Source organism: Vicia villosa, unplaced genomic scaffold (genome assembly GCF_029867415.1).
Source record: "Vicia villosa cultivar HV-30 ecotype Madison, WI unplaced genomic scaffold, Vvil1.0 ctg.001135F_1_1, whole genome shotgun sequence".
In the NCBI taxonomy this organism is placed as follows: domain Eukaryota; kingdom Viridiplantae; phylum Streptophyta; class Magnoliopsida; order Fabales; family Fabaceae; genus Vicia; species Vicia villosa.
Genome location: NW_026705499.1, coordinates 582,661 through 602,061, shown reverse-complemented (window position 1 = coordinate 602,061; position 19,401 = coordinate 582,661). Strand labels below are relative to the sequence as shown.

The window sequence follows — 19,401 nt, the reverse complement described above, 5'->3', positions numbered from 1 at the left end:
CTATATTTAGCCAATTGAATTGGCGACTATGTACAAGCTTTAGATGTCGTCAGCCAATAAAAGCATGTCTGCTATTTGTTTTTCAAGAACCAAGCCTCCAATGAAGATGCGTTTTTGGAATATCCAGAGCTTCGAGCAACTTGAGAGGAATTTGAAGTTTTGGTTAGACAAAGAGATTAATGATAATGAAAGAATAAGAAGTATCAATAAACTTGTTTCATACATCACTATTGCGGATGAAAATGATGATATTCAGCTTATGTTAGTGTCAGTTAAAGATGACAATGATGTTGGGGATATGATATCTGCACCAGATTAAATCATTTTGATTGTTGTAATCTCTTAGATATGTTGTAGTGTTAAGTCTTTATATTTGTTGTATGTCTAATTGTTTTAGGCACGTTTATGTTCGTGTGTTGTTGTTTTAGGGGAGTTTATGTTCGTTTTGTTGTAACCAAAAGTCATTGTATATATTAAATGCCAAGGTTACAAATTTTTTAACATAATAAATTATCATGCAGAATTTGTTCCTACATTGGGACAACGTTTCCGTCTATATTCAGGCTAACGACATATACCACACAATCATACCATTTTGTCTGCGTATCCATTTTGATTCTAATACATGTGTTGTTCGGGCGACCCTTTTTTTCCCTTCTCATATCTTCGTTGTACCAAATAGCACCCCTTGATATGTATGCGAATATTCCTCTTTTTCTACCACTGAGAAGCTATTGTCATATACATCAAGTATACGTTTATAACTTTGTAAACGGCAGATAAATGCTTGGAAGCATCCTGGCGAACACTTGAACATGCCACAATGACAAGAGAGCAAGACATACAGAAGACATGAAACTTTTCTCAATCGCACCAACCTTGATGTTGTTCGAACCGATAGTATCCCTTTGGCCTCCCTCGTTGTGGTTCATTGTCTCCTCTATATTGGAAGTGTATATATGACGGTCAAAGCTTGTAACAACATGTGTGCTAGCTTTGATAATTTCCTCCTTTATTACTTTCATGCACCTTTTATTGAATAGTTGCCCCGATTGTAACACCGGACTTCATTTTTTGTCTCCGATTGCAAACAATGATCCCAACCTAAAATAGGTTGCTAGATTTCTAATGTATTTGAAGACAAAGTTCATGAATTCCACAAGGTTTGTTGTCATGTGGCTCCATCGTTGATCCTTGTCAAATGCCCTAGTCCACTTCTCCACTAGAATATTATCGACCCACCTTAATGCATCATTATTTGACAATCTAATTTCCTCGTGGAAGTGTTTGAATGATAAATGATTTAAAGTATACCCCGCATTCACAACTTTTTTCCAAAGACTTTTTTCTTTGATTCCCGCATGAAGTCTTGTGCAATATGTCTAATGTAGTAGACATGAGTAGAATGAGGATTTTGCCAACTGTTATCAAGATTATTGTATGCACTCTCAATAAATGCATGTCTGTCTAAAATCAAATAAAGGTTGGATTGTGAAGAAATGTGTGTTCTGGGATTCTTAAGAAAAAATTCCAACCACTACCAGTCTCACCGTCAATAAGAGCGAAGACAATGGGAAATATATTATTGTTATTGTCTTGTGCCACTATCATAAGTAATGTGCCATTATATTTCTCATACAACCATGTTCCATCAATTTAAATAATAGGTTTTTAAAATGCAAAATCTTTGATGCATGGTTAAAATGCCCAAAAAAGTCGATGGAGTATTCTATTTCCACTGACATAAGTTTTGTCCAGCGTATATGCTGATAATGTCTCCATAATTGCAACAGTTCCTAGAGCATGTGTCTTAGGTGCCACCAAATATTGTGGAAGTTCTTTGTACGAGGCCTCCAAATTTCCGTATACCTGTTCAATAATATTTGCCCTTGCAATCCATGCTTTCCTGTACGAGTGAGTATAATTGTATATTATAACGATATGGAAGATTATTATACTCACCTTCAACTATGGTCCTTACTAATAAGAAGCAAAATGTGTCGACATATTATTTAAGAGCCTAGTTTACGATGATCGTGTTGAATATTATTGGTGAGGCAATTGTGAGGTGGATTCATATAAGTTATCTCTGATGAATCACTTCCCTTCCTGTAAGACGCTGCCAGTTGAAACATGCAAAGCACATTACGACCCTGCATCAGTGTGATCTATGGTATAATCAACAGAGTTAACCATATGAAACTTTTTTTATAGTTTGCACACATTCTTCTTTTGTGCGGAACATACACAAACGAGTCTTAACCGATGCTATCATGTTAATCGAATCTAAACCAACTGGTAATTATGTGTATTGGTACAAATTAGTTACAATTGGATTTCTTATCTGAAGATATGGATGTATATGATACATACCAAACCACTTACACACAACAAACTTCAGCACCTAACCCCCCCACAAAATTACTAAACCACTTACACACAACACCCAACCCAACAAAATTACTAACTCACAAACACCCAACCCACAACTAATATGTGCCACACACACCCAACCATAAAACCAAGAGCATACCCCATACCACCACCACCACCAACATGATTATTATCAAAACACCCAATAAACATATATCGCCAACAACTTCTTCTACCATAGTCAAAACACCCAAAAAAACTAATGACATCAACACTTCCTAACATAGCTAAAACACCCTAACATCACAATATCAAACACATCCAACAAACATATAGCTATCAAACACCACAACATCCACTTCTTCCTTTCTCCAACGAAGCATTCATATCAATGTCGTCAGTGAATCAGCCATACCACTCACCAATAACCCCATCAACCCAAACAACATAACCCAACATGGGCAACAAACTCAATTATGACAGTGCGTCAATGCATACACAAGACTACATAGAATTACAATAACTTCTTAGGAAATCTGGTGATGGTGATGTTCCATGGACCTCGTATCAAACTACTGAAGTTATCAACAGAGACCGCTACAAGAAAAGGTACCTAGGGGGTGTGGAACTGGTGACATGTACGATTAAACGAGTCGTCGTCGTTAGTGTAAAAAGTATTCTCATATGTAATCTAATTTAAATTAAATATTATTAGTTTCTATTTAATTTTTGTTATTAATTAATTGGATTAAAATAAAAAAGTATCCAACACATAATAGCCAGATGAATTGTCGAATACTCCTAAGACTTGTACACAGTCCCCAATTCAATTGGCATGACTCATATTTTTTCAATGGAGTCTCTAATTGGATTGACATGTGTTGTTTGTTGCAATTTTTTGTTTGAAACATGGGTACTTTGAAAATTAAAGGAGAAAGATAGTTATTTGGAAAATTTTATTGAAAAACTTGGTTATTTTAATAAAAAAATTCCAAATCTTTTATTTATTAATTACCTTTAGAGTTTAACTCATGAAATTAATTATTTTACATTGTTAGTCAGTATAACTCAAGTTAATCAAAATCAGATGAGAGATTAAAGCGGTCTACTCAAGGTTTAGGGTTTAAAGGTTTACAACTAAAAAATTCGCTTTTAATGACCAATTTAATAATTGAAAAATTTTAATCACTCTAGCAATCGAATTAACCACTGAAATTTTATATACATAAGTAAATTTTTAGATGTCACTAAATCCGCCAGAAAATAAAATTTGTCACCGATTTAATGACTGAAGTTTTTCGACTGAAAATTTAGTCTCCAAAAACAGTTTTTATATAGAGTTTACTATATGAAAAAAATTAGTGACATAAATTTTGGTCACTGATATTTTTATTTTTTCTCTATTTTTTATTTCTCTTTATTAAGTTACTATTTAACTCTCAATTTTTATCTTATTTTTTAAAGATTTTTATTTCTCATAATTTTTAATTTCAGTAAATTTTAATGTCATATTATCTTTTTTATTATTTTACAAATAAACATATTTATATAACAAAATTATGTAATTTTATTTTATATGTGCATTAAAAATAAACTTAATTTTATTTTATATGTGCATAAAAATAAATTTAATTTTATTATTAGATTTTTATAAATATTAATTATATTGATTTTATAAATATTATTTGAAAATTTAAAAAAAAAATATTTCTATAGTATTATGTATATATTTTTAAATAAAATAAAATATTTCAATCAAAAAATGATGGTCACTAAATCGGTTGCAAAACACTATAGTGATCGATTTTTAAGCTTTTTCGATCTCTAATTCAGTCACAAAAACAAATTTTCTAGTAGTGGTTGGACCCAAGTTCAACCGATAATAATTAAATACATGTTTTTATTGTAATAAAAATGATAAATATATGTCACACTATTTAAAATTAAACTTCAATAACAAATTTAGATAAGAAAAACAAATTTTTAAAAATAATAATAAATACATCTAAATAATAAAAAAATATATTTAATTTTATCAATACCCAATAGTTATTTTATGAATGAAAATAAGTACAAGTTATTCAATTTCTTAGTGTCGTTTTTAAATTTAATAATGTACATAAAAAAACATAGGTGATAAATGAATGTGTCTTAAAAATAAGTGAAATAGTAAATTAGATGAAAAATATGTAGGAAAATTCCCTCCCATGATAAAAATCTTAAAATACCTTTAAATTTAAATATTCCTCTCTGAATACACTTTTTTTTAAAAAAAACTTCGCATATGCATATTCGATGTCACCATATTTTACATAAAAAGAGTGATTTCAGATATGCATATGTGAAATCACATTTTTTTTTTTTTATAAAAATGGTGTCTTTAGAGATGCATATCGGAAATAATTTGAGGTATTTCAGAAAACACAAACAGTCACCCCACTCTTTGCATTCTCTTCAAACACCAAATATTCCCTACAACAATAAAAACTCATTTTTACCAAAACTTATGTTGAAGATTCACACTCTACAAGTTCCATTCAAGCATTCTCAGAAGCTTGAAGCTCAACTCAAAGCTCAACAAATTTGTAAGTTTTCAATACTCTTTACCTCAAGCTCAAAGTTAGAATTTACGGTTGTTAGAATTTAGTACAATGTGTTGGTTGATGTTATTGTAGTTTAATGTTAGTGTTTATATGTTAAAAATTGGATTTTGGCTGAGTTAGGCGCGAGAGTCTACGTGGGGACGGGGACGGGGTCCACGTGGAGGAGGCACCTACAGGATCCTCATTTGCACCGAAGATTTGTCTGTGTCGGGCATCTTCCTCTCGTGAGGTTACTCGGGAGGAGGAGGTACCTGAGCACGGTGAGGTACCTGACCCGTCATAATGACCTCAGATGGCGTATGACTATTGTCTCGCCTCTTGGGACAATGACCTTAGATGGCGTATGACTATTGTCTCGCCTCTATAGTCATGATGAGGAGAATTACGATCATGTTAATGACAATTATGTCTTTCTGGAAATCTTGTGCTCTTTTTATGGAAGCGACACAACATCGATGGGAGCGCTCATTGTAGCAGCTCCATGATGACCATGTTGCAGCATCTCTAACTATGTTACAATATGATAAGAGACTTTTTGTTGATTATCTTTGATGCAAAGAAGTTTTTTTGTTGAAGAGGCTTAAAATTTTGTTATTGCACTAGATTGTAGGTGCATCTTGAGTTCGTTAGAACCATATACTCTCATCATGGCTTGGAGATGTTGAAGGTTGTGTGACAATTTTGATCACGAGGATTCAACCGAATGGGGGAAGAAAGAGGTTGATATTGATAATGCGGTGGTTGAAGTGTAAATTGATGTTGGAATGAAGAAAGTGAAAGACATTCTTGAGTTATCGACTAAGATGTTCGAATCTAATGTGACTTTGCAATCAATGAAGTGATTAAGATTGAAGCCTGTACATCTTGTTGTTGAGGAGGTTCTTTCGTCGTGAGAGTGAGAACTGGCACTACAATATCTTTAAGCATCTAAAGCGTTTATCGGATATCAGAAATGGAAACAATGTTGCGTTGTGTCGTTGATCCAATTGCTTTGGATCCTACCATTGTAGAATATAGTAGAAAGCAGTTGCAAGATGATTAACAATGATCTAAACGATTGTCAAAATCTCTTACGACGATCAAAACAATTATCATAAACATTTGTGATTGAGCAACAAAGAAGACCTGGGAAATTTGATGAAAAATTGGTGAGAATCAGAAGATAATTTCCACAGATAACACCATTATTCTGTACCAAAACAAAGAATAAGTGATATGTAGAAGATGGCCAGAATGAAAAGACTTGAGATACAATGAGTAATTCCTCCATTAATTAGAGAAAGGGAGTACGTGCAAGATAGCACTCCAACGCTTAAGTTACTGTTTGAGAGGGACGAAATTATGCAAGTACGTATAAGAAGAATACCTGGACATAAGTCACACTTATATAGGGATGAACGGTTAGTACTATCACCAAGTGATCGAGCGTTGATTGCGGAAGAGCATTTAATGTATATCAAAGGAGGAGATGAATGTGGTGGCGTACTTCCACGTGAATGAATGTGGTGGCGTACTTCCGTGTGATGTTCTCAATCAAATGAAAACTTCAGCTAGATTGGACTACATAATTCGATGGGGCTTATCAGGCCTTATCGGGCCTTTTGCTAACGCAAAACAAAACCCAAATCCCTTATAAAAATGCAAGTCTGCCTATTATACAATTATTTCTGTTTTACCGTTGGTTGGCTCGATTTTGCAAGTTTACAAAGGTAATTTAAGTGTTGGCTCGATTTTGCAAGTTTACAAAGGTAATTTAAGTGTTTCATGAAAGAAGAGGTGGTGTCCGTTGCAAGTTATAAGTGTTATAAGTTATGTATGTGAGTTTGTAAGCCTTGGTAAGATATAGCAGTTTTCGGTTGCATAAAATGCATTAAAGATGACTGAATTCTATTCATCAAGATCTATTTGACACCAATATAAACTAACTTTCAAGAAAAAAGGTGTGGATAGAAAAGTTCCCAGTTAAAAAGAGAACGTTGCTTCCCACCAAACTATTTTTTTAACCTCTGGCTCACTGCATCCATAAACTATTGAAAATGTAAGTTTTTAAAGCTGCTGATCCTAAACCTAGTTGATCAAAACATATGTATTGTATCAAACGGAATAAGCTCATGTACATCAAACAACCCAATTGTTACCGTTCATCTAAAGTAAGCTGAATTCATATATCACATAATCATATAGCCACTCAAAGAAAAACACAAAATGCAGACACATTGTTACAATTACATAGTTATTACATGATCAATTTTCATACAAACATACAAAATTGAATTGAATTTTAACAATAGTAATATTCATGAACAACACTATACTATCACAACTCATGACTTTTGAGGCTCAGGCCCCAAAATACCGTTAACCACCGCCGAAGCAACCAAAACACCGAAAACCTCTGCTCCCGCCACCACACCCGCTTGCGCCAACCCCCCAAAACTCACCGCCGTCTCTACCCCCTTCTCAGCTGCCTCCAATCCTTGTTCCGCCGTCTCGAGTCCCCGCTCAGCCGTCTCCAGTCCTTTCTCCGCACTTTCAAAACCTTCCCTCACAATCTCCTCAGCCTTTTCCTCCGCTTTCTTCAGACTCTTCCGAATACCAAACAGAGGAATATCCTGCGCCAAAGACACCGATTCTCTCGCCGTCAACGCCGTGGACGCCGAGAGAAGAAACAGTAACTCCCTTCTACCCGGTGTCGGTAACACCGTTACAGACTTCGTAGCTTGCGCCTTGCATGTAAACGACGTCGCATTGTGAACGACGAAACGGTTAAACGAGAGAGCTGGAAACGACGAGATTGCATATCCAACCATTGCTCCAAAAATACACTGATCCTCTTCGCTTGTGGCTACTAATTCTTCATTCTACTACACAATACGAAAATTTATTATTACCAAAATACCCTTTCTTAATTCATGGTTTTTAAACTGACACGTGTAAAGTGTAATACGGTAACCGGTTCTGGTTTATTATATCGGATTCGGGTTCGGGTTTGTTGTTTCTTTTCATTTTTCATTTCTCACGTTTTGCGCCATATAGCATTTCTCTGAACAAAACCCCAAAACCCAAACCCTTGTTGAGCAAATTCAAGAAATCTCATAGCTCTCTCTGAAATTTGCTAAAGATCACTATGGTTGAAGAAGCTCCTACTGCATCTGAGACTTCCGTTACAATGCCTCAAACTGTGGAAACTGTAACGGTCGTCGAGGAAACCCTAATCCATGGTGACAAGAACGGAATCACTGTCAACACTACAGTGGAGTCCACCACCGTGTCGGAAACTTCTGTTCTGGCGACCGGTAGTGATGGTCAGAAGTCTCTGGACATGGCTGTTGAGTTGATGGATAAGGGAAACAAGGCCATGAAAGAGAACGATTTTGGTGAGGCAGCTGATAACTATAGCCGTGCTCTCGAGATCAGGTTCAATTTCTTTACGCAATTACCTTAGCTAAGGAGATTATTTTTTGAGCTGCTTTTTTTTTGATTTGCTTATTTCGTTGTAGATTACTGTTACGATATGCTTTTGCTGGTTTAGTCGTTCATAAGCTTTGGATTTGATCTTTAGGTTAAATGATTGAGAATTGAGTTGGAAACAATCTTGCTTAGAAGTTCATGTTCTCAGTGTTAGGTTATAGACGTTCTCTGTGTTTTATGGATTATGCACATACTACACTACTCGAATTTGTAAGTATCACGTCAAAACAAATCTACACTAAGATGCTATCTTGTCTGGTTTTCACTATCTCCATGCTAGGATTGGTTGACTTGCATAGCTCTGCTTGGTTGGTTATTGACATTTTTATTTTCAAAAGAGCTTCCAATTATTCAGTGGCGGTTGCCAAATTCTGTACTATCAATGTTTAAGAATATTTGTTGATGGAATGAAATCATGTTTTCTTTTCTTAATATTTGAAATATGTATGTGAGTGTTATGGATGGCATTTTATGTCAAGTTGTCAACTATGCTTAGATATCATAGTCCATAGAGATTTCAGGAAAACCTTGGGTTGATATGAAGTATGATGTAGTTTTGCACTGAACTAATAGAAAATTTAGTTAATTTGATACTTTCTTATTGTAATCCTACCAGCAGAATATTTACTATCGTCAAACCGACCTGATACTCTTATAGGACCCATGAACATATCAATTACATGTCCACAGAAGAACGTGTAAATATTTTCTAAGCTTCATTTTGCTCTACTCAGTACTCACAATGTTCTGAATGAGTTTTAATCAACAGAGTGGCCCATTATGGTGAACTTGCTCCTGAGTGTGTCCACACATACTACAAGTATGGCTGTGCACTGCTTTACAAGGCTCAGGAGGAAGCCGATCCTTTGGGTGCTGTTCCCAAGAAACAGGACGGGTCGCAACATGGCTCCAATAAAGAAGGACCTGTGAAGAGTGCTGTGAATGCTGAATCCTCCACTGCATCTTTTCCAAGCAATGTTGAGCAGGATGTGACTTCAAATAACCAGGAGTCAGAAGTGAATAATGGTCAGTTTGTTGCTTCTGGTATTTTTTGGTTGCTTCACGACTCACGAGGAATGAGAACATTTTACTATATTTGTTCTTCAAAGCATGTATGATATTAATGTGCTGATTGCTGTCTGCGTTATACTGCCTTCCACTCATCAGTCATTGCAACTAAGAGAAAGTGTTTCATGCCTTCATGACATTGTTTTTAATGAAAGAGTAAATATGTGATGTTCTTTAGTCTCTGTTTCTGTGGACATGAGTTACCTTGATTATGAATTTTTCACTCAAGAAAAGGGAAAGCAAAATGTTCTTAGTTTTTGTGTCGAAATCAAGTCACTTTTTCCTTCTCTTTGATATGTGTGCATGGTTATCACTTATTGTGGGGTTTAAAAGGACTCGTGAGTCTGTGTCATGGGTGCACCAAGTCTGTGGGATTCAAATGCATTGTATGCTGAAAACTTGTGAACACTACATTCTGAATTGTTGTAGGGACATGAGTCCTTGATTTATGAACTCTTTACTCAAGAAATGGGAAAGCGCAATGTTTTAATTTTTGTGTCTTAGTCAGGTCACTTTTTCCTTCTCTTTGACATGTGTGCATGATTGGCATTTATTTTGGGGTTTAAAATTACTCGCGAGTCTATGACACGTGAGAACTAAGTCCGTAGCATTCAAAGCACATGGTTAATGCATTTTATGCTAGAAAGTCGTGAACACTATCTCCTGAATTGTAGGGAGTAGAAACCTTGTTTCACAATGTCTACTATTCTAACCAAATTTACAATAGCTAGCAAAGATCATTGTTTGATTGTAGATTAAGTGCATTTTTTATACACTTTTCTGGGTAAACTTATGATTTCACAATCACTTTAGTTGTAGTCTGCATAGAAAACAATTTCTCATTGTTAGTCGTGTTCTTTTTAAATGTGAAACAGTGTCTGGTAAGAAAGACCAGCAAGACGATGAGGATAGTGACGCCGAAGGCTCGGCAGAAGGTGACGAAGATGAGTCTGACTTGGACTTGGCTTGGAAAATGCTTGATATTGCTAGAGCCATTGTTGAAAAGCAATCTGTCAATACTATGGAACAAGTAGATATATTGTCAACATTGGCAGATGTTGCTTTGGAAAGAGGTATTTTCATGCTCTTCTGTTTATTTTAAATTTATCCAATACTTTCTTCTCCAAACACAGAAAATGGTGGATACAATTATTCTAAAGGTTGAATTCTTACTGGGATCTGTTTTTTACAGAGGATTTTGAAACATCTCTCTCTGATTACCAGAAGGCACTATCCATCTTAGAACAGTTGGTGGAACCTGATGATAGAAATATTGCTGACTTGTATCCTTGTCTTAATTCTTAGTTTGATGCGATATTATATTATTTGTGTTTAGGCTTGGTATTCCACTACTAGACAACCTTAACTTGTGAAATAAGAAATTTCCGTATATGCTTGTGTTTGGAGGTTGGTTCTAGGCCTGAAGAAGCTATTGCTTATTTAGAGAAGGCTACATCTGTTTGTAAGGCACGTTTACTTCGTCTCACAAATGAAGTAAAGAGTTTTTCAGATTCTACATCTCCTGCATCCAAGTTAGAGCGGGATGAACAAACATGCCCTGGATCTGAGTCTAAAATCTCAATTGTGGATAAACAAGCAGAAATTGAAACTCTCACAGGTCTCTCAAGTGAGCTGGAAAAGAAGGTAGACTTCATTAAAAAAAGTTATGAGGCCTATTGGTCACATGTTATTTTGATATAACTGAATATATGGAATTGCAGCTTAAAAAAGTTGAGGCCTATTTGTCAAATGTTATATTGATACAACTGTGAATATTTGGAATTGCAGCTTGATGATCTACAACAGTTAATCTCAAACCCAAAATCAATTCTCGCTGAGATTCTAGGAATAGCAGCTGCCAAGGCAGGCAATGGAAAGGAACCATCTCAAGGAAGAGTGAGCTCTACACAGTTGGCTACTGCCCACAGCAGTGGAGGTTTTGACTCCCCAACCTTTTCAACCGCTCACACCAATGGATCTGCTGGAGTCACACACCTTGGCGTGGTAGGAAGAGGAGTTAAGCGATCATCAAATGCAAGTGTGGCAGAAGCTGGCATACCAAAGAAACCAGCATTAGAAACAACCGAAGACAAAGGCGATGGTGGCAACGCATGATGTATACTGGTCTCAGCTCTGTTGTATGGAGTGCACTGTCTGAACACTGAATGCCACCATACAGTTTGGTGACTCTTTGAATTATGGATCGGACAAATTCTTGCAAGTTCCATGATTGACTGATTTCAGGAAAGTGTTATGCCGTATTTTTCATTACTGTAGGTTGATGTGCAGCTCTAACTGATTTCGGCACATGTTTCTAAAGACTGAAATGTTTCACCCTCAAAAACTTGTAATCACTGTCCCCATTATATGCATGTTCGATTAGGGTTAGTTTGGTGAAAAAGGGGAGGGATTGAAATGAATTTTAAACGGAGGAAAGAGGGAAAATGTGGGAGTTGAGGGATTTTAAAATGTTCCGTTTGATTTCATAAGAGGAAAGGATGAATTTTAATGGAGGAAAAATGTAAAATTACATTTTTCACTTGGATAAAGTTAAATTAAAAATATGGGAGTATTTAGGGGTGCTCAAATTAACAGTTATACAAATTACAAATTATTTATATCTTAATCCGGTTATTAAGAATTGATTAATTATTAGTATTGTTTTAATCAAATCTATATTTTGCACATGATATTGATATGATTTTAATGGAAATCTCTATTTTGGATATCCAAATCAAAAAATTAAAATTAAAATTTTTTGTTTTTAAAATCCCTCTCGCTCTCTCCATAGTTAAGAATTGACTTTAAGTGTTGTATTTTGTAAAATTACTTGTCTTAAAATAAGTGTTTCAAAATAGTTTCTAATGCAATTCTAATTTTTTATCTTTCAATTATACTCTTTAATTAATATTCTGATTTTATTATTCTTTTAATAGGCATTTATCATAATTCAAATATATCAATAGTAAACAATAATAGTTTGGTAAAAATATTATTCTCTCTTTTAATTATCAAATGTGTGGGTGAAATGATTAATTATGACACTTATTTTAAGATAGAAAGATAATTATCTAAAAAAATCTCATTCCAAACTTAACATTTTTCACACACAGCAGCAAAGTTAATTTATAACTTGATCAATACAATTGTGACTTCAATTTATCAGACATTCTTTCGCTTCATGCATTATGTCATTTTTCAAAAATAAAAATATGTAAGTTCCTCTTAGATATTTAATGATAAGTTAATGTCTTAGATACAGTAGTTGACTACGCTAGATTCCAGTAGGATAAGTAACTACATTTCTAAATTATTGTCATATACTTCTACTCTACACAAACAAACAAACTCCCTTGTGTGGTTTGTCTCAAGGAAAAAAGAATACATATTTGCTCCTGATTTTTTCTCATTTGTCTTCTATTTTATCCAAACGTGCTTTTATCTATTTTTAATAATTGAATTTTTATATATAAAATTAATTTTTAACTGAAAAATCAATTGTAAAAAGTTAATATCTAATTTTAAAAATTGATTTTTATGTTCAAAACTGGTTTTAAATTAAAAACTGGTTATGAACTTTAAAACCTGCTATGAAATTTATAATTTATTATAAAACTTAGTTATGGATATAACCGATTTTATAACCAATTATGTAAATATATAAAACTTGGTGACCATGAGCATTCTTAATAGTGTTTAGTAAAAAATTTAAGAGGATTTTTTATTCCAAATTTCTCCTTTGGGAGGTACCTCAATAAAATTTGCTCCCATCTCTTTATTTTGAAAAAGAATTCCAAATTACTGAAATTTAAAATAATTTTTTTTCTCTCTTTTTCTTCATTTTCCTTCAACCAAACACATCTTTATACTTTTTGGAATGAGTCACTCAAAGTACTGATTGGGACATGATTTCTTCATTTTCCTTTAACCAAACACATCTTTATACTTTTTGGAATGAGTCACTCAAAGTCTCAAAGTACTGATTGGAACATGAAAGAAAGTAAAATCTAAAGTTTTTTTTTGGCTTAAATGCAGTTTTGGTCCCCCTATATTGAATTTGATAACTTTTTAGTCCCCCTTTAAAAAAAACCAGTTTTTTAGTCCCCATTTATTATATTTCATGTTTTTTTTGCTGGTCCCCCTTGACATGGCAGACTCATTTGCAGATGTGGCATCTCAACTTATGACTTGTCAAGTTTTTAATCATGCCATGTAACTAAAATCCAAAAAATATTTAAAAAAATATAGTTTATATAAAATAATATTATAAATGATTAAATATAAAAAAAATTAAAAAAAACTCAAAATTAGCCTTTTACAAATCATTAAAATTAAATTCTCTTTAATATTTTTTTCTGAAATTTAATTGATTTCTTAAATTCTCTTAAATTCTTATTTGCATTTAACGAATTATTGAGGAATTAAAGTATTTATGCTATTACATTTCTGTTTAATATTGCTTTGCAGGAAGCTTGGTTGGGATCCTAATGTAGGAGGAATTCATGATGACGCGTTGTTGAGAGGAGAAATTTTAACTTCCCTTGCTGAATGCGGACATGTTCTTACACTGGATGAAGCAAGCAAGCGATACCAAGCTTTAGGTCTAAATAAACTCACCATCTTCACCAATTTGGGTTTAATTAAACTCAAAAAATCTCTTCCTTTTTATCTCCGATAACATCAACAACAACAACAAAAATCTCTTCCTTAGTCTAAATATTTTTTCTATATTCCACAACATTTGAGTAAATCTTTTCCTCTTAATCAAAATAGTCTGCTACAGTTTCTGCTTATTTTTCTATTTGGTAGTTTCAAGCTCATAAAAAATTAAACATAAAATCCAGAACATAAAATAATTAAAACAACTTTATACAAAATCAACAAAATCCATAACTCAAAATCGAAATCGATATAAGTTGAAATAGATCAAAACCTAAAACATTTCAATAAAAACTCATCTGAAATAGATGAAATCAAATACTATCAAAAATAGAAAATCTCCCAAATCAACAACGTTGAAATAGATGGAATCGAAATCAGGAATATTCAGATCTATTTTAGTGTTTCATTTCTTTGGTGTTGTTGTCTAATTTTGACTCCATCAACATTCAGATCTGATTTAGTGTTTCATTTGTTTGCAATAATAGTGAACTATGAGAGGAGAGATTGAGAAGAAAAATCGTTTCTTTTTCTGTTTACTTTCCGATAGAGAATATGCTGATAAAGTAAGTGATGAAAAATGGGGTTGAAAAGCTTGATGGATGATAAGTAATTCTGGGTTTGTGTCTGAGATACACATGAGGAATGATGATTGATGAACATAAATTGAAAGACAGATATTTGAGATTAATGAATAAATAATACCTTTTATTTTTTAAAATAAAATAATTGAAAGTATTTAATTAGTGGTCCAATATTGAAGGGCTAATACTTTTAATTAATAATTGAAATTATTTTAATTATTAGTGATTGTTTAATGACATGGCAAGATTAAAAATTTGATAAGTCATAAGCTGAGATGCCACATCTGCAAATGAGTCTGCCATGTTAAGGGGGACTACCAAAAAAACATAGAATGTAATAAATGGGGACTAAAGAGCTGGTTTTTTTTAAAGGGGGACTAAAAAGTTATCAAATTCAATATAGGGGGACCATAACTGCATTTAAGCCAAGTTTTTTCCTTGTTATTTTTTTTCTACTCCCGCCTTTTTAAAAAGTGTTATTTTAACAAATAAAATTTGTTTTAAAATAAATGTCACTCATTTTATGATTGTTATTTTTCTACTCCTTCTTATGTCATTTAATTATTACACTTTACACTACTTCCAACACATTTATAAAGTTAATTTAGTAAAAGTGCAATGTCTTATGTTGTATTTTTTAATCTGTGTGCAAAAATCTTAAACGTCACTCATTTTGAAACGGAGGGAGTATTAAATAAGAAAAAGAATGAAAGATTGGTAATTCAGAGATATATCCATGGTAAAGAGAGGTCAAACTCTCTCTCTCTCTCTCTCTCTCTCAAACTTAGCATGCTTCTCTTCCACGTTTAACCTAAGGTTAGCGGCGACGTTTTCCTTCTCCAATTCTTTCAGGTCTTTCTCTATTGCATGTGGCAATTTTTGTTCCTAAGTATCTCAAAGTGTATTTAGAAATATACCTTAGCCCTTCTGCATCGATGGAAAAATGGCGAAATATACCTTTGTCAAAGGAAGAATAGGAGGGTGTGACGGCAGATTGCGACGAAGTATCGGGAGCTGAAGTTTTCTAGCAAACCTTAGTTGGAAACATTTGTCAATATAAGAGTGTATCAATACCATAATAGGAGCGCAGAGGCTCAAGGACCCGATAGAGACACAAGAGCTCCATAAGAACCTGTTTCTCTTTAAGTTCTCAACAAAACGGGATTTGGAATCGGTGTTGCGTAACGGACCCTGGAGTTTTTATTAGAATCTATTGATTCTAGATCGTGTCTCAAGAGAAGAACAACCATCGGGATTGGACATGCATTTTCGGAGCTTCTGTTTGAAGGTTTATGATCTCCCATTAATTTTGAGATCTGAAGTGTTGGCTAAGAAGATTGGTGAAGTCCTTGGATCTTTTAAAGAATTAGACGCTTAGGAAGCTCATCGAAATGGGAATTTCTCGAGGATAAAAGTCAAGATGGATTTGAGGAAACCTCTAAAACGAAGAACTGTAGGGCGATTCAAAGAGAAGATTCACAAGGTTTTCTTTAAGTATGAATAACTTCATATTTTCTGATTTGTTTATGGGTCAAAGATTGCGAGGCATTTGGAGATCTTAGTGAAGAAGGGTATGGAGACCTATACAAACAAGATCCATCATATGGACTTTGGATGAGGGCTTCTTCTCTCCCAAAGGTTTACGAGGAACAAAGACAACATGATTCAATTTCAAGGACGTGCAACAAAAGTCCATTCAATGTTTCATCTAGTCATAGTAGATGTGAATTGGACAAACAAAAGAAGGAGGGTGACGTAGAAGTTGAACAAGGCATGAGCAAGTCTAGGACAAATGTGATATCAGGTGGTACAAGAACCAGCTTCGAATAAGATGAGGGAGATTCTAGAAGTTGAAACTATAGCAGAATCCTTGAGAGCAGTAGCCATTATTGCCCTACCTACAAAGGAGCAAATCAGTGGTGCATGTAGTGGGGTGAAACACAAGACTTGGAGTAGAAAAAGAAAAGGGAAAAAAGAAGCAACAGAAAGGTAAATGCTCTATAGCTGTTGAAAGAAAGAGACACCTAGTTGATGTTATGATAACAAAGGGTTCAATAGAGGATATGGACCGTGAAAAGTTCAAAAGGAGGAGGGTGATTGAGGAAACAACAGACAAAACAAACGTATCAAAGTCCAACACCACCTTCACCAATGAAACTGCTAAGCTATAACTGTTGAAAGAGTATTGTGGTGTACTTTTCGTTTATATTGTATCCACAGGGATTATTGCGATATCACCGCCGTTCTATAGCCTATTTTGTCTTGAGTTAATGTTACTTTAGTTTTGGGTTTGCAAAAGATCATTCAATCACTTTAGTAGCAAAGAGTAAATTAATGAAAGTTCTTAGTTAAAGAAAATGTATCAAGATTCGATTTCATCGACCTAAATTTGTATGTCTCCTTATAAATATACGTATATGAACTCGGTAACAATCAATATAATTACGTATCGACGCCTATATCGTCCGTGTCCGCAACGATATATTTAGATTTACCGTATTGTTTAACCGACGATTTCTCCACCGTTTAAACAATACAAATAACGTTTTTAAAACCGATACTAAGTAAACATCAAGCACTAAATCCATGTCTGCAATTTATAGTTTGATAAATGATAAAGTTAGGTCTAGATACAAACATTGATGTCTCAAACACTTATACCAAATAAAAGCTTTAATAAACAAACTAAACCATCTATATTGATCATCACTTGTTCATACATAGTATATTCACAAGAAAATCATACAAAAGGCTAGGAAGATTACATCTTATCTTGATACAAAAGAGGTTTAGCTATCCATGAAAATGGTAGCTTGCTCAAGAAGGAAAGGATGAAGATCAACAAGCATCTACGGCGATTAATCGACGATCAAAGCTTCGAATCTCCAATTCTTCACTTGCTACAGTAGTTAGGGTTCCAAGAGCTCTTAATATATCAAGAAGAAGCTCAAATATCACAATTACTCCTTTTATAGTAAAACTGTTTTCTGTCCAGGGCGCGTCGCGCCCTCCAGCGCGCTACGCGCCATTACACTTAAAAAATATAAACCGCCCAGACGCGCGACGCGCGCAACTCTCTGCTTTGAAGCTCCAAAATATCTTGCCCAGGGCGCGACGCGCCCATATCTCCGCGCGACGCGCGCTAACTTCTGCCCAGCACTCTTCAATGAAGGCCAAAACAAGCTCCAAACTTCCCAAAATTGGCTAAAACCTACAAAATCACAACTAAAACACATTTTATCATTAAAAGAAAGCTTAAAATTATAAACTTTAAATAATTATCTAAAACTTCAGGGAATTTTACGAATATCCGATAAAAACGGTCGAAAGGTGCCATTAATTAAACTAAATATTAACACAATTTGGCACCTAACAACTCTCCCCAACTTAAATTCTTGTTTGTCCTCAAACAAAACAATGATAAATTACCGGGAACACAAAATATCACAAATGAAACAACCAGGCAGAAACAAGAACAATTGAGTGGTTCAAATTCCCACAGTACACAAAGATCAATCCTTACCAGTTTCCATCAAAGTACCATGATAACAATGCTAATCCTATATACAAATTCTATGTCAAAAATTCCACAAGCAAAAGAAGTTCACGAATGAATCACACCTACGCACTTCTCTATTGAGAGAACAAAAATGGAGGATCCTAACACTCACCAGTCAATGACGCAAACATACCGAATTAATTATGAACTCATCTAAGCACAAAATAAATAAAAAAGTGTATAAGCATGAATCACTAAGGACTTTCGGGTTGTAGCTTGGCTTGGTTAACAAGGAAGTGTCATATCTCACGGCCATTGAATCGAAAGGGTCAATACCTAAGAGAGCATTCAAATACATTTACATCCACACCTCTTTATCAACCGATCACACAAATATATTGCTCAAGAGTTCATCTTTTTAATTTAAAGGGAACTAGCTATATACAAAGCTCTTTTATTTTTATTTTTCTTTTTCTTTTTCTCTTTTGAGCAATCACTTATTTTCTTCTCAACATCAATACAACCAATTTTTTTTTTTAATTCTCCCCAACTTGAATATTACCACCACATAATCACGAATGCTCTCTATTCTAAGGCGAAAAGGAATCACTCCTAACCACATTTCATGATACTCTTCAAGGTTAAAAGAAAGTCATCAAGATTCAGATCAAAAATCGGCAAATATAAACAAGGAAATGATACCAATTGAATCTTGGCAAAACGGCTCAAAGTGGTTATCAAATACTCACACACTCACCGGGTAGGTTACATTTGGATTGGAAGTTTTTCTCATAGTGCAGAACAAAACGCCTTGATCACTTTCATGCTTAACACAATTTAATAATAAATGCAAGATTAATCATAATAAAAACGAGTTAAAACGCACATTGCTGGTATCCAGCACATTTATTATATATCTACACAGTGGAAAGTCTCCTCACAACTACAACTAGGCTAAAGTGATTCACAATTGAACTAATTTTATCAACAGAAATTAATGATAACTAATTATGAATGACAACTAATGTTATCAACAGAAATAAATATACTTGAACAAACAAAAAAAGAAAGTCTGAATCTTCATATTCGAAGAAGCGTGGGCTAGAGACAACATATGTGAAGAGCTAGTCAGAAAATTATGAAT

The 19,401-nt window shown here is 34.1% G+C and overlaps 2 protein-coding genes across 2 annotated transcripts; one reads left to right on the top strand and one right to left on the bottom strand.

The window, feature by feature from the left end:
* Positions 1–7,122: 7,122 nt before the first annotated feature.
* LOC131633559 (uncharacterized) lies at positions 7,123–7,833 on the bottom strand. The gene has a single exon (XM_058904259.1). The coding sequence runs from the start codon at positions 7,784–7,786 to the stop codon at positions 7,301–7,303; it is 486 nt and encodes a 161-aa protein (XP_058760242.1). The 5' UTR covers positions 7,787–7,833; the 3' UTR covers positions 7,123–7,300.
* A 157-nt stretch (positions 7,834–7,990) lies between these two features.
* Positions 7,991–11,989, top strand: LOC131633558 (uncharacterized). Its single transcript, XM_058904258.1, has 6 exons — positions 7,991–8,393; positions 9,217–9,473; positions 10,391–10,588; positions 10,708–10,798; positions 10,895–11,159; positions 11,304–11,989. Exons 1-6 carry the CDS (start codon positions 8,104–8,106, stop codon positions 11,628–11,630), a joined length of 1,428 nt encoding a protein of 475 aa, XP_058760241.1. The 5' UTR covers positions 7,991–8,103; the 3' UTR covers positions 11,631–11,989.
* The last annotated feature ends 7,412 nt before the right edge of the window (positions 11,990–19,401 follow it).